The sequence below is a fragment of the Sitodiplosis mosellana genome, unplaced genomic scaffold, assembly GCF_009176505.1.
Source record: "Sitodiplosis mosellana isolate CC-2019 unplaced genomic scaffold, AAFC_SMos_1.0 Smas_scaffold_1, whole genome shotgun sequence".
Taxonomy (NCBI): domain Eukaryota; kingdom Metazoa; phylum Arthropoda; class Insecta; order Diptera; family Cecidomyiidae; genus Sitodiplosis; species Sitodiplosis mosellana.
In genome coordinates this window covers 14,670,784-14,694,118 of record NW_022595244.1, presented here as the reverse complement: position 1 = coordinate 14,694,118, position 23,335 = coordinate 14,670,784, and the positions used below count along the sequence as shown (strand labels likewise).

The 23,335-nt window shown below is 37.2% G+C and overlaps 1 protein-coding gene across 1 annotated transcript; it reads right to left on the bottom strand.

The window, feature by feature from the left end:
• Window positions 1-3,915: 3,915 nt before the first annotated feature.
• On the bottom strand, window positions 3,916-23,039 carry LOC129565202 (uncharacterized oxidoreductase dhs-27-like). The gene is made up of 4 exons (XM_055439788.1): window positions 19,303-23,039; window positions 7,097-7,736; window positions 6,710-6,962; window positions 3,916-6,578 (listed from the first exon to the last, which is right to left on the bottom strand). The coding sequence occupies exons 1-4, from the start codon at window positions 19,497-19,499 to the stop codon at window positions 6,391-6,393; spliced, it is 1,278 nt and encodes a 425-aa protein (XP_055295763.1). The 5' UTR covers window positions 19,500-23,039; the 3' UTR covers window positions 3,916-6,390.
• Window positions 23,040-23,335: the final 296 nt, after the last annotated feature.

The window sequence follows — 23,335 nt, the reverse complement described above, 5'->3', positions numbered from 1 at the left end:
ATCAACACGCATTTTTCGTTTTGCCGAATTCGCCCATAATCAGGATTTAAAAATATTGCGCAAGACTCAATAAAGAGCTCCCAATAATAAGAGCTTCAAATTAACGAGGAAAAATTCCAAATTTATACGTCGACTGACTGATAATGTTGCTTGTACGTTTCGCTCTGTGTGTGCAGTTTACAAGTGATTTGAACCAACTTGATATTTTAGTATATTATATTTAGATGGTATTTTTAAGCTCCTTTTGTGTTTTTTGGCTTCCTTTTATTGCGGTCTGGCCATTGGTTATTGGCGATTCGGTTGCTGTGTATGTTTTTTCGGTACATTTTAGAGATATATCTATGTGTATATTTGAGTTTGAAAATACGTCTTGGCTAATATGAGCTGGTCTCAGTCACCGTAGAACGTAAGAGTTCAATCGTTGGCCAATACGGCAACGGCAACATGCTTATATTGCTGCTGCTGCGTATGCGCTATTGCTCGGCTCATTCGTTTCCATTCGTTCTTGGTGAATACGAGATGAGCACCACGGACGCATGCTTATATATACGTACCACACAGCTAGACACATGAGGTTAATTGACACTAAAATTGATACACACGCATTATTATTTACTTGAGACGCTGCTACAACTTTTTGGTTTCTCGGTTGCGATTCACGCACCACTACAATCACCATTTCGAAACAATGGCTTTTGTGTATGTCGTAAGTTTGGGTAATTCGTACGCAAAACGCAATTATTTTCACACTTTGAGCCACTGAATGTCGTCAGTGAAGTGTGTGCTGTGGATTCGGATGATGATTTTACCAGCAGCGGCGGTGGTGATGGCGATGTTGAAGACAACAGCGGTGGAAAATCTCTCTTCACGCACAAAATCATCACCAGAATTATTCAAGTGAAATATCTTCTATTCCATTTTTTATGTATGGGCAGGCACGCATTTTCTCTGCGGAAACACTTGCGTTGTGTATTTCCGGCTCGAAAAGTTGAATAAAGTACAAATAAAGGTCATTAACTAAGAAAGCATAGCAATGATTGAAGGCGAAAAAAAAAATCGTCCAATAAAGTAACCGTCACAAAGACATATTTATCCATTTCCATCCCAATTCTTTTCAAAATTTAAACAGATACAATCTCGAAATTTTCATCATAAATTTCTTGCGAAAGTGTCAAAGAAAAAAGTTGCAATTGATTAGAATATTGAAACACTTACCGAAATGCAATGAAAGTCCGATGCGAAGAAAGTGTACTAAGAAACGGTTGGAATGAAAAAAATGCGACTTACTTTTCGAAATGATTCACACACAAACTTGTCACTCGGTACGCTGACGAATGAATGGCTCAACGCGCGCCGTCGATGTGGACAAAATAGTGGCGAGCTTTGGTGCTGATGTTGTAACCTTTTTTCCGTTGAATTTCGTCGGATTGTAATCGAGCCGAATATAGCGGCGGCTGCTGCTTCTGTTTCTGCCGCTATGTAGTAAGACTTGTTGTAAACAATGTATTCAATGCTGGAGTGTTGCGTGCATGAAATACCAGAGCGAGATTATTTTATATACACGAGGTAGTCTGTTTATATCTTAATTCGACCTCTGTGCTGTCGAGGGTGCAAAATAGAATATGGCCAAATACGGACGAGTGAGTGAGCGAGCGAGCAGAGCGTATGTACATATATGTTAATGTGCTACACCGAAACGAAGTGAAATGTGATGTGGGGGAGCTAGAAGTGCGATAGAGATCGATAGGTGGGTTTTGATAAAATGCGCCTGATATATCATGTGCACACTTGCTTGTCATGCATGTGTAAGATACCCGATATCAACGGCATTTCTTCTCTTTTTTTCGGCTGCTAAGCGAAACGACTCTGTGAAAAACAGCTACTTGATGAAATGGAAAATTTCCGAGCCAAACAATTCCATAACGGTTCCACAGCAGCACAACGCTTGCTCGTTTGCTCTTTCGGCTTCATTTCCATATCCGAATCCATTCGGCTTATGCGAAATCACAGCATTGTTATTTACAAATGCTAAAAGGGCCATATTGTGCAGCTAAAAGCACGTTTATTTACATGTGCGTTTGTGCCCGTTTGCCACATGCATCGTTGCCGAGTTTGCGGCCGCACAACAACAAAAGCAACAGCGACGATGAAGACGGGCAAAATGAATGAGCGAACAGTGAACAGCAGTGAAAATACAACAATAACAACAATGGCAGCCAAAAAAAACGTTCCACCCCGCCGAAAACGGATATTACTTTATGGATTTTGCTATGTGACCCATGTCATACTAGATAATCCTTCCCATAATCAAATGGATTTTATTTCAATTTTCAACTGGACATCGTCAATTGAATTGCAAGTCATCTTATTAGTCGTCGTCGAATCGAGACATGGGTCGTATTTAGTGAACTTCCCAAATGATAAAAGAAGTTCATTTACTGTATCAAGCTAATAAACACCTCCGGATGTCCGTCTTCAAACATTCAAGTTGGTTACACGAATAAAATCGAACGGACATTGACGGCGTTTTGAAACTGAATTTATTTTTCTTTTGCTTGTTCGAGAAAATCACCTTTGTCACATGAAAATGGGGCCTCGATTGATGTCCTGCATGTTTTGGGGCTTCGGCTATTTTTCAATTCAAGAGGCAAAATTTACATTCTAATTCGAAGCTTGACTCATTGTTAAAAGTCGACCTTTTCAAAGGAAAAGTCCCGTTTCATTTTTCATCAACAAATAACCGATGACTCAATGGTATTCGGTTCGAAAGTAGTCGATGGAATATTGCGCATATTTGCTTGGTTGCTCGAACAGTTTCAAGCCGTCAACGACATTGATGTTCCTTTTGGCTCAATTAAAATTGCAAATAATCGCGATGAATAATTCACCATCTCAAATCCAATCGAATGTTGAGTTCAGACATTGATGTCTAAAAAGGCGATGGACGGCTCCATTGTCTCGAGCCAAGTACACACTCTCTTTCTCTCTATATCACTTTGACACTTTCGTCTAAGAGCTATTATCGAGTGCGAGGCAATTGTGTATATAACGTATGTGCTATTTTGCAACTGGCAAATTTTCACACATCAATATGGCAGCGTTTACATGATTATGCATTGTACATCGATTAGTTTAGGTGGCATCGCAACGAAAGAACTAGAAAATTTATTCACCGCATGTGTTTTTCCACGCACAATTTATTGTTTTGAATGGTGTGTATCGAACGAGCGACCGACCGACCGACCGACCAAAGTAAGTGGTTAGAGTGAGCGAGCGACAACACACAATCGAACCACGATGTTGCGCAGAAGCGCAGTTTGCACACCACTACCCAGGAAATGTTCATGACAAACGGCGGCGTGCTTCATTCGAACTCGGAATTCCGACATAGTAAATAAAAAGCCGGAACAATGTTCAACACATGGACACGCCAAGTGGGTATGTGTGTGTTTGTGCTAGTGCTTGTGTGTGTGTGTGTGTGTGTGTTTGCGTGCTCGAGCATGTGTGAACAAGTGAATCGTTTCGCATTGCTTCTCGCATCCAAAATAAAATGTGTTCGGTTGACGGTTGTTAGGAGACTTGCGTCAATTGTATGCAATCCTTCTCGTTATGTGTTACACTCAATAGACAAAACAATAAGTCATTACATATAAACATACTCTCCCTAGAGCTTTATATATAAAATACCAAAAATGATATGATGGGAGTTTGGGGTCGTTGTACGTCATCGACAATACTCCGGTTATCCTTTTCCGGAGCATCCAGTGACATCTGCGAAAGGTTTGATTTGTTGATGTCGCTGCCATTGCCGCTACTACCACTGTAGCCCAGCCAATGTGCCGTACGAGCATTGAATACCTTGAGCTTGGTTGGTTGGTTGGTGGCAAATACGAAATGAAATAAAAAATCATCTTGTTTAAAATCAACATCATAATGGATTTTTATTTAAATTAAAAGTTTTTCGCTTTTCTTTCATATATAATATATATAGATATATCTTAATTTAAACTAATTAACAATTGTAGTCATCTGTCGATTGTTTAAGCCAATAGAATTTCCTTCAAAAGATACAAGAATGCTCTGATAGAGAAGAAAGAGGTGTTCGTTGTGTTGTGTTCTAACAAAACAATTAAAAAGACATGGAAATATTTATAATAAACAAGAGACTTTCTCATTTGTAGAAAGAGAGGGGGAGCGGGGGATGGAGAAGGAAAGTCGAACAGAAACTACATCTATCTTAGCTTAATGTTCAATTCACACGATTAGATATTTAATGATTATTATATATATTTATATATATAACAGTTTGAAGGATGCTTTTCGTTGTTATGTGGGTTTTTTTACATGTTAAGTTAGAAATGTACAGAATAAAATATCATTAAATCGTATAATTTTTAGGGCTTCTGTTGCAATTTTCATTTTTTTGTTTCTTTTTTTTCATCGTTTTTTTCTCTTTCGCTTAATTTTCATTTAAATAAAATTGTAGTAAATACAAAGAAACAACTTTACATAGTATTCATACAACTAATTTCTACACAACTAAAGCAAATTCAATCGATTTTTTTTTTTTAACAAAATTTTTTTTTTCCTCCACTTTACTTGAAATGATTTTGTATGTGTGTGTGTGTGTGTGTTTGTGTTTGTGTGTGGGTATGCGTTTTGTATATCATGTCTTATCTTAGTCCACAAGAACAAGAGAGAGAAAAAAAAATTATTAAAAAAAAATCTTATGATTCAATAAATAAAAATTACAATGAATTTTACGTATCTCGTTTGGATTGTAATTTTTAAATTTGTACTAATTTTGCGTATTATATGTGCCTATTTCTTGATGGAATTCATTGGAAATTCATCAGATTGACGAAATAGAAATTGGTTTGCAAATCGAGCATTTTACATAGTTCTCTTGCGTTAAATACTGCTTTTCGTGATTCAAATTTTGAATACACGTCATTGGGCTTATTTGTCGTTGTAATCACGAGCGAGAACATTTGAGATTATTCTATATTTTTTTGTTGCTCGGAATGATTGAATTTTAAATCTATGCTGTCTTTCATCAATATCCAATTCATTTCGGTGAAAATGTGTGAGTTTTTTCTCTTTCAAACGTATTGTCTTGCCATCGTTGATGGCATTTTATGCATTTTGTTGTGCAGCAAATACTGAATCGTACATTTCTATTATCGTATACAGGAGCGATTGAAATAACGCCATTTGAGGACTGTTGTCACTCGTAATTTTGCAACAACAAAAAAACGTTACTTTAATTGCTATTTGGGTTTCAGATTTGCAAATGATCTGCATTGTTGTCGTTTAGATTAAAGTTGTGTTAGCATTCATTTTTGGGAATAAGCTCGGATTTTGAATCAAGAATATCATCGAAATCACAAATGTTTGTATGTAAATAGGTTGGTATGTGTGTGTGTGTGTGTGTGTGTGTGTGAGTGTGAATTAGCGAATGTATCATTGATCGCACCGTTTCACCGTTTCATTGAAATGGAAGCGAACGTGCAGAGTTGAACGTTCAAATCGTTGTGTTTTGTGTCTACTTAATATGTATTAATAGTAAAATCGTTAAACAGTATGTTAATTATGAACACACAAATGGCGGATCTTATGAATTAAAGACAAAAGAAACTTAATAACAAAAACAACAAAAACGAAACAGTGATCAAAAACCGAAAGCCGCCCCTTGATTATCTCTCATTGTTGATGTTGATGTTTATTCAACTTCTTTCCAACCCTTTTTCGATTGATTGATTTGTTGTCATACCATTTTTATGTATAAAGTTGACGGAATGAAAGAATGCGGTGCTGAGCATGGATCTGAATGGAAGCACCCCTAAATTCAATGTGTTTTCACACTAGCTGTAACTTATTTACATCACATATCAAATATTTCCTTCGGTTGTTCTAAAAAAAGCTCGGGATTTGAACTTATTTTTCCATGTTTGTGTTTTATTCTTCGTTTTTTTTTGGTTTGCTCTTTCGCCCTATGTCCAGAGTGGTTTTTATTTGTACACGTCGTTTTTTCGAATTGTTTTGTTCGAGCATATCACATGCGATCGCAATTGGATTGGTTTTGTTTGTTTTTTGTCAAATTATTCCTAATCGATGAGAATAGTTTGTGTCCGCAATGTGTACACAAAGTTTTTTTTTTCTCATTTGTGTTTGTTACAAATTTCATTAGCTTTTTTGTTTGTCGGTTTTTTTCCTCGTTGCGGACGGTCGTATTTTTTTTTGTTGTGTTCGATTTTGTTTGTTTTCGCTTCGTCAACGCTTTCAACGTTCTCTATTTACATGTTACATTTAAATTCGTTTGTATGTTTTGTCACGTCCCGTGAGTGGGTGCGCTTGTGTGTGTGGCGGGTGAAACTTAGAGTTGGGCAATCAGAAATAGTCCAGCCGTTGGAAATCACGCAAAACATCGGCCATTCGCTTTTTGTAGGCCGGATTCGCCAGCAATGGCAACGTATATTTATCGATATCATTCAAATCCATTTCATCCAATCCGGTTTGTACATCGGCTAAGTCGCTTGACTTGCAACATGTTGCATGTAATGTGATCAACGCCATACCTAAACGAACGAATACACTGGTTAGTATGTTTGAAGAACAATAGCAGAAAAAAATGTGCCAAAAAAGATCAACGGAAAAGAAAGAAACAAAATTGCCACAAAAAAAACACGAGATTCAAGTTTGAACACACCTAATCCAAATTTGGCGTATTTCTTCATGTGCCATTCAAGCTTCTCATATGGGAACAGTGCTGCACCATTGCTGCCAAACTCATCGATTCGCTGAATCAAGTGATTGTGATAGATTCGCATTAATTCGGGCAAACGTTTTCTCACTTCAGCGTCTGTGCAGCAAAAGATGAAATATGACAGATCAATAGCCACTGTGCCGCTGCGAACCACTTGCCAATCCAAGAATGTTATGTCATATTTGTCAGGTGAATTCTGTAATGAAGAAAAAAAAAAACAAAAACCATTTCAGTCAAACACTGTAAAACGCCGGAATGTATGCAACAGCCGAGTGCTGTTTGCGTGTGGAGACGGTCTAGAAATGTTTGTGTTTGTATGTATGTGCTTACATGATTTCGACGGAACATCATATTGCTGATCCAACAGTCACCATGGAGTACGATAGCGTCTTCTTTTTCGGCACAGCATTCAACCATGAAACTGGCATAGTTTTCGCGGAATTCCAGCAATTTTTTGATAATGACTTTGTCCTTTTCGGGATCCAATGTGGTTAACGAGTATTCCACATTTTTCTTCAAGAAATTTTCAAACGATTTATTGATTGGTTTGGTGAACATGATTTCCGTGAGTTTTGATGTCAATTTGGCTAATCTTTCGGGCTGTTGATCTTTCATCGCAAATGAAATTGCATGGAATTTGGCAATGGTTTTTAGCACAGCCACACACTTATCGAAATGCAATGGGGTCGGACGATCGGAATTTTGGAAACCTTGCAAACTCAAATCATTCAACAGCACATACTCGTCCTCGTACACCGAACTGGCGGCCACACATCTTGGATAGTGCTTAAAAATGTACTGTTCCTTCAAATGAAGCCGTTGGAATTTTTCAAATACCGGAAAAACATATTCGTAGATGTAGTGTTCGCGCGCAAAATGACGTGCACTGTTGTACACTTGACGGCGATAATGACTCTTTGGTGGTATTTTAGCGATGAGACGAATTTCGTGCGGAATGTTTATGATGCTTCTGTGGAAAATAAAACCAGACAATTTCCATTTATTAGTAAATTTTTGACATTTTTTTTCAGTGATACGGGATCGCTTCTTTTTCTTTTATTAATTTTGTTCAAGCAAATGTGGTGAACCACTTGAAACTAAATTGACACTTGTTCTCATCGTAACAACGTACTCAAAATTATGGTTATCTTTGATTTTCGATTCTGTCCGTGTCATATGTATGTATATATTTTTGAATGGGATTCAAAAAAAAATATACACGTCGAAATAAAATAAATTCAACGAACTACTTGATTTAGTAACACAGTGACCCACTTAAAAAAGAGACGCTTAATGTCATTTTTCGCTCTTTTCTCTTCGTTGTGCTTTTCCTCTTGACTTATTTTCGTATTTCAGCGGCGGTGTTTGGTGTCGTTGCCGTTACCATTGTTGTTGTTATGGTTTTTTTGGTCGTATAACTTTTCGTTATTTAAACAACCGAAAATTACAATTTAAATATAACCAAAATCAGACCTAAAAATCCATTTCCATTGATTTTTAATGCCATTTATTTATTTATGGTGTTTTATTTTCTTTCTTTTTTTTCCATTTGTTGCTTTTAAATTGATCAATTTGGACATTGCTTGGCCCAAAATAAAATAAAAAGTATGTATACGGAGCACAAGCATGCAATCGCTGCCAATGATAAACAAATGTGAACTCGATGTTACTGTTCCGATAAGGATGGCGCAACGCGACGGCTATTTATTGGGTATAAATGGTTATTTTTTTTCTCAATATTTCTGCATAAATCGAGACATCGCGCGCAATAAACAAAGTCAAAGTCTCGATGTGAGTTAATCGTGTCAGAACCTGAGCAACAAATGGCAGCGCGGAATACAAATCATCAAATCGAGAAGACGCGTTTACTTGTGAAACAAACACCGATCATGGGGAATATTTGTATTATGCAAAAAAAAAAAATTATGCAATCGTTTTATCGACAACGGAATCGAAAGTGAACATTTTTGAATGCAAAATATGTAACGGTAATAATAACAAGACGAAGAAAGGTCGTTAGCAATCACCAAGTGTGACTGACACATCAAAGCCATACATAAATTTTCCATTATGTCCATAGGTACAGAAAGAGAGAGAGAGAGAGAGAGAGAGAGAGAGAGAGTCAAGACAAAGTCAATTCAATGAACATGAATCATCATCATAGTTAGCACTGTGTAAACGATGCATCGGTCATAATTGTTTACGGTCTACAAATCAAAATCTATTTTGCTTTCATATGAAATATGTGCATGAACAATTGCAACAGCCATAAATAAAGTGAGCACTTTTACTGAGCAAGCGGCAACAACATAGTGATAGAGAGCGTGTGTGTGATCCAAGGTCAAATTGTGATGCGCGCATGCTCCAATGCTACCAGATTCTCACAGCTGTGTGATTTATATCGGCAGATTTATCACACATCTGGCGAATCGTTTCGACCACATTGAGCATGCCGTGCACGTACGATCGTTCGTTCGGAAGAAAGAAAGACAGAAAGAAAGAAAATTGATTGCTGATAGAGACACGAACGGCCAGATGCAGAGAGAATAAAGTGTAAAAAATGGAAATATTTACGTTCAGGATAATCTCTAGAGGCCGGCATATTTGACATTTAACACCGTCACAATGAGTAAATTATCATTTACGCGTGCGTTTCTAATGTCTAGATTTGTCTGAATGGTGAAATGCAAAAAAAGTGCACAAGTCACAACGGCTGAATGGCAATTTTAATGAAGCGTCAGACACAAAGTCTGACACCGTGCAATCGATCAAATGATCACCTCGTAAGCAAGTCTTGAGAGTCAAAAAAACTTTTTCCCTTCGACGATCACTTCTAATCCTTTCGCCTTGACGGGGTGTTATATAGTGCACCACGGTTATCAATCGTTCTATGAAAAAATGGTGCAAACCAAACAGAAATACCGAGCGAATAACATGATAAGCCATGGCGACGATTATCTATTGCACAGCAATTTAACTGCTTGCACTAAGGCTAATGATTTGGGTGACGCTTTGGTATGTTTGTTCGTTATCAGTGAATAATTAATGTTTTGCAACTTTCTATTTCAATAAAACGTGATGATTCGTGGGTTTATAGTAGCTTTTACAAATTCAACCTACTAAGAATCATGGTTCGTTTCCTGAATCCACGAATGTTGCCCATGTGAGGAAAATTGACTTCGTTATAATTTTGAGTGTTAACAATTTTTTGCTACAGTTCAACCGGATCGGATCAAATTTTTTTCACAATTTGTTTTAAATATCATTCAAAATAAAAGCAGTCTCGTTTGTGAGATGATAAGGTAAACTAAACAAAGATTTCCACTCATTTCGCGGCTATCTATTTATGATTGCTGTGTCGCCGTTTTTTCCTTCTTTCTTTTGACATTACGTACGGGATTGGTTTTCATTTGTTATCGTTTGATGGAGCGGCGCATGTAAAAATACTCGAAATTCGCGAGTAAAATAATTTGTAATCAGTTTTGTTTTGGTTCATTTTCTCTTGCTACGATTTTCGTTCACTTTTACAAACTGTGAGTGTGTGATTTTGTTTGAAATTGCGACACAAATCGTTTCTAAAGAAAGACACATACCAAATCTGATTGAAGCAGTGATTGAGATACGGGCACATTAGATCAAACATAGTAGTACAAGCGTTTATTTTGAAATATATTCACAAGAATGATTCGCTGTTGGGTAGGAAAAAAAAAAAAAGAAATCGTCGCAACGAATGAATGGTTTTTTTCTTATGCCAAAAGTGACTTGACTCTATCAGTGTCAAGGTCCAAAAAGTTCCACTTTGCCAATTAAAAAACATTCAGAGTGATCAAATAGCTTTGGCACTCCGCGTATAAAATCCACGGAATACAACTCTGCTAATTTCGTTCTCAAAACCGACCGCATTAACAAGTCAAGAGAATCTTGCGTGAATAACAGCAACAACAGGCAGAGAAATAGCAACGAAAAAAAAGCTCGTAGCAAAAAGACATTCTCAATTGAAATGAAGTACAAAAATGAAGAAGACGATGCGCGATGGAATAGACAGAAAGAAAGGATAAGAACACATGAATCACACAAAACAAGAACAACGGCGGACGCGGGAACTGCGGAATAGCAGCAAAAAACGATCACAACGCGCAGCAGACAATCTACAACCAATTAGAAAACTGTCGAAAAAGTGGGTAAGTAGTGTTATTCGTATGCGAGAGAGATAGCGACTTTTTTTAATAAAGCTTCATAGATGCTGAAGGCGAGGCAAAAAGACGAAGTTGAAAAAAAAGTTTCAAATTCTCTACATCGATGCGCGCTGCCGCCTTTTTTTTCTCGACAAGATTAATGGTATCGCCGGCTTCATGTCGTTTCATTCTTTCGATCCTTCTTTTGCTATTCTCACTGATTTTCGTTCTGCTCGCAGAAAGGTCGACAACTACGAATGTGTGTGGGGAACATTTAAGAGAATAAAAAAAGAGATATTTATTGTTATATTCAGTTCTTAATGTGTGCCTTCTTCTTATTTTTTTTTTGTTCCACAGTGTCTATACAACAATAATTAATTCGCGTTATGATAAATGAAATGAAATGAAATGAATGGATCGCGCATACACACATATACCCAAAAACTCATTTCACAGACTTGTGACCTGATTTCTTTCCGATCGCCGTCATCATTCTCATTCTATTTTGCGTATGTTTTTATCTTCACATTCGATTCTGATTTCGTTGTTTCTCGCTATCTCTTCCCCACCTCTCTCTCTTTCTCGATTTTATGTTTCGTTCTATTTGTGATGGTTATACTGATCGGAAGCCTAGAATTGAGCTACGAGTGCGTGCATGGTCAATATAGAACGCACACTAAACGGAACCATTTCAAAATTTGCCGATAACGAATTTCGGTCACTCTAATCCGATTTATTCAAGGTGAAATTTGGGCACAATTTATGCATTTTTCCTCTCTATTAATATACACATTCACTTCGTCCAAAAGCCGTCTGTAATAATAATAACATTGGTTCATTCAACCGTATGAAATAATTACGACGAAGTGACGTTTTGCGATCGATCGATCGAATGCGCTAAATACGAATTCTAGGAATGGAAAAGCTATTAATTATCATAATAATTAGCGCGACACTAACTTTTTTTTCGATCATTGCTATTTATAGACGCATAGTGCACTTTTTGAGCGAGAATATCACTAGCGAGAGCGAGAGAGAGAGAGAGAGAGAGAGAGAGAGAAAGGAAAAAGAAGAAAAAGCATAGAATCGCTGGGGCAAATATTTGGAGTGGCGCTTTTGCTATCATTGGCACTACATGTCAGTGACAAACGATCCGGTTTTTTTGGATTGCAAATTCTTTTCGCATCAAATCACTGCACACACACACAAACACATACGTACACAGATGCGCGCACTCCTTCTCTAATTGCATTACATCAGCTCTACGCACTTTTGTCTAAGTGAGTGGCGTTATCTCAGCCTATAGCGTATTTGATATACACACACAAACAGCGCAACAGCAGCTACAACACATCGGCACACTGTGCATAGATTGTTTAATCTAGTTGGATCAAAGTAAACAATTGACCCTATGACCAGAATCAAACGATTCTATAAATAGACAAATGTTTGTTTTCGTATTATAATTCCAATACAATTGGCATTGCACTTAATTTATTTGTTTCGTTCGTTGATGCTCTCCGATGCTTACATAATTCGACTCTCGCTTTGCCTGCGATCGATAGAATCAAGTTACAGAGATATTTCGCACGGACCCCACAAATCGTTTAAGCTCGAAAGAGCTAAGCTGCTGCTACGCATGCCGTAAACAACGCATATAATAAATTAATCAACATGAGGCACGCAAAGCGAGACCGTTCCATCGCATTGCAGCGCATCGCATCTGTGTGTGACGTCAACAAAGCAAACTAATACAAATGCCGATGTGATAGAGATAGTCTCGATCATCCATTGCCTGGTTCTACTACTTATCGTTTCTAATTCAATTCAACTATTCCAACTTGTGACGCAGTAAAATTGATAACTCTATAAATATTATTGTTTTGTTTTTGGTTTTTAGCAAGTTTATCATTTCCACATTTGATCCCTGACCAATTGGTTTACATCACATCGTGATTTTGTAAATATTTTGGATTTAAAAGTTCTTGCGACGCATTTAAATCGAATTAGAATAATCTAAACGATCGAATATGATCGTGAGAATTTTATGTGTTTTCTTCAGGGTCTGTTTCGTAAGAAGGATGTTGTGAGTCGGCGATTAAACGCAAACAAATCATCAAAATAGTGAAAAAAAATGAAATGTGTCATCATTATTAAACTTAATTTGCGCCGCAGAGAAATCATCAATTCCGTGCAGCTTTTTCTCTGCTAAACCCTAATATTTCACAATGGATCATCAAGGAGCAGCCATTATCAATGAATTAGCTCAGGTATAATTTGAGTTAAGCGATCCGCAGAAACCGAAAACAAAAAATGGTCTTTCATTTCTAGCACTGACGCTTATGAGTATCAAAGTTGGCATTTCCGATTCAGAAACGAATTTTATGTTTCTAATTTTGTGTTGGGGTCTGATTTCATACTGGATTGTGGTACGTTATCGTAAATATTTTTCGTTTTTTTTTTCAACTGATTTGATTTTTTCTCAGCTTCGAAAGATATGTGTAACATTGTTGTGGATTTTTCGGACCGAAAAGAAATCCGGCATTTCATAGAATAATTTACGATCGTCTCGCTCATTGTCATCATTTTGGCCAATACGAGTGAAGGGGAAAAAATCATATTTGACTGACTGTTTATGCGAGGGATAATTGGAAGTAGACAGAAATGGCAAAGAAGCGACAACAAAAATCGAAAGTTTTCGGTTAAAAATAGAATTTTGCTTTTTGAATGATCCAAGTTAACCTATTGAATTGGCTACAAATTAAATATCCAGCCCGAAATTTAAGCAAATAACACATTGTGTAAACAGTACGAATGTGCAAGATGTGTGAATTGTATTCGTAAATTGTATGGGTTTTTGTCAGAGTCGTCGTATCAATTTGAAAATGTAATATTCGTGCGAGAGGAGAAAGAAAAATCGCGTCAGAGGAGACGGAAATTTGGTTGGAAATTAAGTGTCCCATATGATGTGACAATTTATGACAATGTGTTAATTGACTGCCATGATATCGCAATAAAGCGGTCGCACACAGATCATTATGCGTGGATTAAAGTCACAATCACAAATCGAGACACCTGTATGCTGGCGCACAAAATTGGATGCAATCAACAAAATCTCAATCTAAATGAAAGCCGAAACAACGAAAATTGATGTGAATTTTGTTTTTGCTTCGTTTTCTTCTTCTTCTTCTTCTTCGTTCGGTTTGCTTTGCAAAATATGTAATAATGTTTGTACTTTCGAATTTCGTAATGCAGCGCGAAAACCACTTGAATCATTCTCCAATCTTTTCTCTTTCGGATTTTCGATGGTGCTTTGAAGGGTCACAAATTAAACGCAAATATTAATTCGTGTTTTTTTTTGTCTGTCTTCTCGTTTCATTTTGTTTTACTCGATATGCAAAAATGAGTTGTGGGCCGAACACATTTCGTACGTGACAATAATTCCAATGAATGTTGTTGAAATTTTTTTTATTTCGTGTGTGTGTGTGTGTGTGTGTGTGTCCAAAAGTCAATAAAAAAAACGCATCAACTCTATATCAAATGTGGCCCTGAGCTTTCAACATTCCCAAAAAACACAAACACACACAATGATTGTTATATCTTGTATGTTTTTGGATTCATTTCAAATTCTTACACATTTTACCGTAGCAACAAAACAGACGAACAAAATTAATGTGTATATATGAAGAAATAGACGGAATTCAGCATGTTTTTTGTTTACATGTCGAAACGAGTACACATTGAAAATGTCAAATTCGCTTTTGGCTAGTAAATGTGTCGTACGTTGCACATTGTCTCTCGTATTGAGTGAGGTTATTGACTGTGTTCATGTTCATTGGCGAAAATTGTGTTTTTCTGGTTTCAAAACGGCCAACGTAACATAACTGGATGGAACCAAAATAAACAAAGAGTAGCTCGCGCTAACGAAATAACAAGCGAACATGGAACAGTGAGCGCACGAGCGAGAGAGAAAAAGAAAGAAGACGAAAAAAACCAACAGAGAAGGAGAAAAAGCGGCGGCCGTCAGCTACTGCAGTCGCATTGTCATTTTGCACAGTGGCAGCGAGCATGCTTCGCGAGGGGTGACGATGATGGTGTTGGTGAATTGTTTACGTTAAGCGATCGTTTGTATGTTTGGTGTGAATTTGCATCGGCGTGCACATTTGATGTTTTCGGACACTTTTACACTTGCATGCAAATTAAATGCAATAAACGATATTGTTTCCATTCCATAATTATTACCACACAACGAGCATGTGTATGTGTGCTCGCGCGCACGACTTGGTAGTACACGCTCACCAAACACACAGCAAATTGATATCGATGAGTCGAGCACACAGCATGCAATTGATATCGGTCCGTTTTGATTCGCGGGGACCACGACAACGACAATGACGATGGTGTTTTCGTTTGATGTGCATATTTGTCAGTAGCTCAAATTTGTTTGGCATTTTTCGACCGTTTCTTTTCATCGCGTCGACGACGACGACGACAGTTCAACGACTTGCTTGGAAAATAAATCAGTTGTGTAATTATTCCGTACTCGACCTGGTATTTGTACGCTTAATGCATATTTTATTGTGATGCTTGTTTAGCAAAATTTATTGCTTTGTTTAATTTGGATTGTTGTTGCGTTTTTCTTTTGAACGAAAAAAAAAATTGTTTTATGAGAGAGCAAAAAAGAATTTAACCCAACAACAATAACATTAAACATACAACAAAAATCGAATTGAGTGCAAAGTATTTGCCAAGAGATTACTGTGAGTATTAAAACAAAACGCTGCGATCGATAATTAGCTGGATATTTATAAATATCCCATGTGCACGATATTTACGAGACAAAAGTCAGCACATTTGATTTTCCTCTATCTCCGCATAATTCGCACGTTGGATTTGTTTGTGACAATATTCCGATTAGCAATAGGACGTGATTCGAATGACAGAATTTGGTCAATTGACGATCTGTGTTGGCAAATATCCGTCAAATTCTATTTTAGTTCGCTGAAATTGACGACACAATTATCCATAACAAAAGATCCACGTCAAATGTGTCTGAGTGTGGGGTTCATTATCAATTGAGGAAAGGCGTGTTCTTGTGTCTTGTAGAATCAATTTGCGTTATGCAATTTTCTTTATTGACTTCAAACCAAATTATCTCTTCGACAGACGACTAATTCCGTTCCAGTTTTTTTTCGTGTTTTTTTTTCTTCTATCTATCACTTGTATTGCAAATGGACAATTTGATTGAAATCATTAAATTTGTAGGCTAAAATTGGGAAACGAGGCTGATTGCATCAATGTCGCTCTGAAAGCCACAAAACGTGCGCATGGAAAGGACAGAGTGCAAAAGAAATCTGGTTAATGTGTGAGTATGTATCTGTGTGTGTGTGTCCCATACGCAATTTCGTGCATTTCGAAACTGTCAAAATTGAAAACTGGCCAATTTCTCGTAAGCGCTTTAATCGCCAATAAAAAACCATAAAGCATATCTCTTATATAGATGTTTCGTGATAACGTCTGAATTTCGCACACAAATAACAACACTATGCCGAGAAATGATTGCCCGAGTAAAGAGTCTCTTTCTCTCCCTTGCTTTGCTCTGTCTCTGTCTCTATTTAACCCACTTCGAACGAGAGAAATAATATACACAGCGCAGATGAAAAAGATGAACAATTCACGAACCGAAGACGAATAAATAAAATGACGTTATATAAACTATCCGGAAAAAAAGACTCCAAAAATCATTACTTTCCAAATGGAATGAGGTGTACAGTCAAAATCGGCTACATGCAAATGGAAAAAGAAACGAAATAAAAAGAAACTGGCTCGCAACAACGCAAATGAAGGAGAAAAAAATTATGCGACTTTAAAAAAAAATATAAGAAAGAAAAACAAAACACACGAAAAAATATTTAAAAAAAAGCAATCAAACATAAATAATGCGTATGTGAAGAAAGACCCATTCCAATGAAGAAAGAGTTCACATTTTGCAGAAAAGAAATCCTTACACTGACGTATCTATTGCGTTAAACCATTTGTTTTCTGTAGCCAAGTCGAGAGCAAATTTCGCTCACTTTTCACAGCCAATTCGTCGACATTTTTTTTTCTTCTTTCTGTTTCTTTTCGGCAGAATGAAATGAAAAAGTAGAAAGGGGCAGAGAAACAGAGAGAGAGAGAGAGGAAAAAAATGACCACAGCACCGAATATAATTAAGTTGCTGCCGTGCTTATTGTTCAATCAATTCAATTTAGATGCTTTGATTTATGCTTTCATTGTTGTTACTCGCTGACGAAATAACCGTTGCCGTCGCTCTTAAAGCTCCGTTCATTTTTTCTTTTTTCTCTCGCTCGTGGTGTTCGCTCTAAACTCAACTAAGCGATTACGTATTATGCGTATAACTGTCGTGCTTTGGTCGATTTGCGACCAACGAGTTATACGGCGAAATTTCGGGGAAAATGCTTACGGAAAGTGGCAAATCTGTGGGCCATTGCCCAATGAACTCAGGACATGCAAAACGGTTGAATTTTTTTCATTTTTTCTTTCGACATGATATGTACTTGTCTATTTAATTAATGTATAAATACATCGCACCAGATTCACGATCGATGCATGGATTGGTTTCGGCTTTCTTTTTGTGATGCGAAGGAGAGCAAGCGAGTGAATGGGCAGAAAAAAATGGGTGTCAAAATCAGTTACAATTTCTCGCATCCCTCTCTCCCTGTCATAATGATTGTCATCAAGACAACCAAAAATGTACTGAATTGCCACACGTTGCTTGTGTAACGGATTAAAACAATATCAACCAAAATAAAAATTGCCCATCTGCGAAAAATTCAACAGCATTTCTCTCTCTCTCTCTCTCTCTCTCTCTCTCTCTCTCTTCTGATTGTCGTCGATCCCGTCCTCTTGGTAGTCTTCTTTTCCGTTGGATTTTTCATGCGGTGCATGGAAACTTAAAACGGAGAAGCATGAAAAAATCGGTTCCTCATTTCGACGTTTGTTTGTATGTGTTTTGTTGTTCTTCTTTCAAAGTCATTTTTGGAACGAGACACCAAGAATGCCATATGCCTTTAAATAATGTGTTTTTTATTTTTAAATATGCGAACAGGAACCAAAGAAAGCATAAAAATAAACATAACATGAGCAAAAAATGTTGCTTCTGACGACGGAGCCAGAGGAATAATGCGCGAAGAGAAAAAAAACAGAATCCAGCGAAAAATACCCAAAGTCATTTCGAACGGAATCACCGACGAATGCAGAGGAAAAAATATTTACGCCACAAAATTTGTGCAACGTACAATAAAACCGCAAAACAGACGACGACGACGACGACGACGACGATCTCTTCTGTCTCTTCTGAAGAACATGATCTGCTCTTGTTCATTCTACGCTATTTTTTGTTTGTTGGCTCTGCTGCTATTCGTGTGTACACGATGGCTTCTCCTTAAGTGTTTCAGTTTTTTTCGGCTGACCCAGTAAGAAAAACCAGAATTGGCAATTGCCAAACAACATAAAAATAAAACACGGAGAAAAAGAAGAAGAAGAAACTCACCAAAATTTAAAAGCAATTGACTGTGTTCTTATTCTTGGTGCACTAACTACCTTTTACAATGAATTTCTTTGAAGTGTCACTTTTGTGTTCTTCTTCTGCGTGAAACTTTCGCAAAGTCCGATGAATTTGGCATTTTCTACCACAAAATTTATATGATAATCAAACTTTGCGCTGGTAATTTGATTTTCTCCAGAAAATCATGTGGCCACTGAATGATCGATTTCGGAAAGGTTTTATTGCACTCATGATTCATGAATTGTGTATGGCTCTACATTACGGGCTGATCAAATCAATCTGCGCACAATTTGGTAGCAATTTATCTTCAAATTATTTATAACGGAAAATGTTGCGGTGATCGAGAGAGGGAGAGAGGGAGAGAGAGAGAGAGAGAGAGAGGGAGTGAAAGAAACGGCTATCGTCATATAATCCATGACACACGCAATCGAGCCCCTATCAATCCTTTTTTTCCGGTTCACAACATGTGATCAAACTAATATTTTCAGGCCGATAAACAAAATAAATGTACACCTAGAGCAAGGCGAAGAAAAATGGCAAAATCGGTAATGCGTGTTTGTTGTGTGCTTTTTCTATTTGGGATCTCTCAAGTTTAAACTTTTTCAAAACAAAAGAAGTCGTCAATTGTGGGTTTTCTAATCTTTCACAGAGAAGAAAAAATGTTGAACAAAGATCAGTAGGTAATTTGCATTGCATGAGACTGTCAATTCCAAAACAAATCAACTATTTCGAATGGTTCACATTGGTTCTAGGATCAGAAGATTGACTAAAAAAAATGGATATTTTACACTTACTCGACATTATTATTGGCATGATCTTCGAGCTCCTTTTCGTCGGGTCGCAAAATGATGCGATACACTTCGCCTGAATAGCTGTCGCCGTTCTTCGATGCAAACGCAACGTCTAATTTCGGTTTGAAAATGCCCACTTGCTTCACTAGTTCGCGAACAACACGATTCACTGTTGGACGAAGCGTACCGGAGTCGGACATTTTAAACTGTCAATTCACACACTCAACTCGAACAATAGCGAAAAAGGAAATAGTATAACAGCGACGATATTTGACTTTTAACGGGCTGCCGAATGGTTTTGGTTACGCGTTTTTAGCAAATGTGTTCGAATTGATTTCACAACTGACGAATAAAGAAATAAAAAAAACGTTTGACAGTTAAATATTTCATGTGTTGAATGATGTGTGACGACCGAAGATGAAACCCATCAATTTTTATGTTAATCGGAAATGGTGCAAATTTCTCTTGACTAATTTGCTACTCTCGCTATGTATGTCTCTCCTATATGCAGCAATGTCTCTATTTTCTCTCGCGTCGTTTTTGGGTTTTTTTCTTCTTCGTTATGTTGTTTATTGAAATGTCTCACAGTCTGAATAATCTTTTGTGTTAGCCATTGATATCACAGTTTTCTTTATGTAAAACCAGAAAAAAAAATAAAAAAATTTGTTGCGCTTTCAAAAACAAAAATACATGCCAAGTTTTATTTCATTTGGCCTGTTTCAGTTCGTAGTCCAAAAGTTTATCAATCAATGTTATTGCTAATCAATACGATTTGTTTTACTTTGGCGCTCTGATCGTTTAATTAATTTGCAGTACACGGTTGTTCGGTAGCGATTTCTTTTTCAACGACGTCGTCAATTCAATTCAGGATCAGAAGAACGTGGAATAAATGGGCCGGCTGCACAATTTTTTTATAACATCGTTCGTACACGAAAAATCAATTAAAATGTCTTGCTGATGATTTGCTTTTTTCTCTGTTCAACACACTGCGATTTCTCTGACGGAGCTGTCTCTTGTTATAATTTATCAACTTGACAATCAGTTCATCTGGTAAACTTGAACTTTTCAATTTTTGCTTCTTTAGACTTCACGAAAAAAAATGAAGATTTATTACAAGAGATCGGTTTTCGAAATGTCCTCGAACGAAAAAAAAAAAATTCGGAATTTTTTTTTCTGCGTTAATTTTGGAGTTATCTGAAGTTTCTAGTTCTTTATTCACAAAAAAGTTCACTCACTTGTCTTTTTTTTTAAAGATTTAACGAAATTTTATGTGGAAAAGCGAAAAAAATTATCTCTTCAAAATGTTATCGATCTTATGCAGAATTAATTAGGTATTTTTGATTTGTTAGCTGTTTGTATCGTTTTATCACAAATTTTGATTTTAACGAGATTTTCTAAAATTTGGATTAGCTTTTAAACCGATTTCAATTAAAACTGCTAAAATTGTTTTGGGCTTTTGGTTTTTTAGAATTTGTGGTTGTTAAATTAATTTTCGTCGAAAAATTCGATTGAATTTGCTCTGGTTGCGTACACACTGAATGCGGGGCCAAGAAAAATTTCATCGGGCCAAGAAAAAAATTAACAAACTGTCGATATTTAAAAATAAAGAGAAAAAAAAACTTGGAGCTGCGTAGTCACACGTTCGTTCCAGTGTGTTCACTTCACACAACTGACTTAGCGCACAGAAATCTGTTTGATTTTGTTCGCAACGAAAAGAGACTTTAGGCTGATTTCGCTCGCTCAATCGAACTGAATTGTGAGTATATGCTCGGAGTGTGTAAGTTTTTCTGTTCGTATCTCTGCTGCGCTCGCCTGCTTCGATTCGAATCGATGTTTTACCTTTGATAATGTGCTTGGTTCTAGCTTAAATTCGGTGAAAGTTTCGCGTTTTATATTTATATATGCGCCATACGCAGAATACGACGAGTATATGCATACGATTCGGCCATATCATACATATGCGATCGTCGAGGCTGTTTGGTTGCGTTTCGTTGCGAACGTTTTGAGGTTGCGCGCACGGTTGTCTATCGATATCGCTGGCAGCACACACAATCAAGCACACCGAAGAAGACGAAAAAAACACACTCACACACACCAGTGATACTCTAGAAATCGAGCAACTTTGCATTTTACTATACGTAACGTAACACGCGCGTACGGAATAGAATATCTTGAAAAATGCGGTGCCGATTGTGGGCGCAAGAGTTAACTACCTAAAAACACATTGAGGCATTCGGCACTCTCTCGGCATTTGTTTACATGTTGACGCACGGTGGTTTGATGCATTTCATTGTTGAATTTTTTCCGCGATGCGGCCACACAGCGACATGACAGAGGCTCAAGTGAGAGCGCATTGATCGCATGCCCGTTACAACTTAATGGCTGTGTAGTAAATTCATTGATCACTTCTCAGTGTGCCAAGAGCAATATTCTGAGCAGAAGCACATGTTGATATGCTTGCGTCGTCATTTGCGAAAGCGACCACCGTTTGCCATCGGCAATGATCGTGACGGAATCATCATCGTGCGTATGCAAGTCGTGTCCCATCGGATCGGATCATCGTCAAGTCTTCCGCAACGTGGTGCCGTTTCATGCTGTGTGCAAACCTGTTGCGTTTGCCGTTTAGCCGACGGAACATTTGCATTCCACATGCAGTTCGTTGCGTTTTTGTCTTACAACTTCGCACGCCGTTTGATTGACGCAATCAAAGTCTAAGTCGAAAACACGAAAAATATGATCAGTCCAGTTAGTGTTGTCTCAATGGAAACACATGGAATTTTTTTTCTTTTGATGGGACTTTATGCTGGAATCACCGAAAGAAAAAATATTGTTTCTGTTTCTGTTTTTTTTTTTGCTTCAGATCCGGTCTGTTTGTAAGCGATATAAATTCGACTTAGTGACTCAGTGACTGATATGTGCAAGCAAAGTCTGTATTCTGTCGATAAACTGTGAAACATTTTGTATGAATTGAAATGTTCCACATGATCAAAGACCAGAGCAAATATTTACATTCAGCATTGAAAGTAAACGTTGTTTTATTTTTCATTTCATCCGCGACGTTCGTTGAGGTAAATGATTCACACAGACTGCTGAACATTGGTCAATGCCAAATTTGCGATTGTTTTTTTTTCTTTCGTATTTTTATCTCTCTGATTTACTTTAGAATCGCTTAGATTCGCCGCTCACTCGAACACGATCCATTCATTCAGACTCAAATGCATAAGCTCAAAGCGACGGTCAATAATCTCAATGTGTGATATGAAATGAGAGGGAAAAAAAATCTGTATAATATACATAGGAAAGCAAAGCGAAAAGAACGAATGATATCTCGCGTTGCTCTTATACGACGTGCGCGCGCACACTCTGCTGCTACTGCTGCTGTTGAAACATAAGGAATATAACATGGGCGCCAAATGGCAAATACATAACAATAATAAACATTACGAATACCGCAAACGAAGTCAAAATAATAAAAACAATGTAAAAATATTCAAGTTCAATGTCAATGTACATATGTGTATGCTTCTATCATGACTGCTTTGCTAACAAATTGATTTCAACAGTCAAATGCACACACACATACACTTCGTCGTTAGCTCTTTTTCCTTGTTTTTATTTTCATTTCATATGCGCGGCTTCTTCTCTCTCTCTCTCTCTCTCTCTCTCGCTCACACACTCAGTCGCAGGGTGTGTGTGTGCTTTTTTTTTCATTGCCGTTTTCGGTTATTTTCTTTTCATTCGCTTCTCAATTAATTTTGAAATATACTGTACATTGGTTTATGAATGTTTCTTTTCGCCTGCGATCATTTCGAAAAAAAAAAGTGTTTCTATATCACCGGGGCCGAACAATAACGTTGTCGTACAACAACGACGAAAAGACTATACACACCACGAGAGCCACATGCACACATGCTCAATGGAACAAATGCACAGCACAGCACAGCACAGCACAAATATTTATAATTCCTGATGTATTCTAAGAAAAAATTCCTTCAACAACGAGATCGAAATGGGGAAAATGAAGCGAAAAGGAACA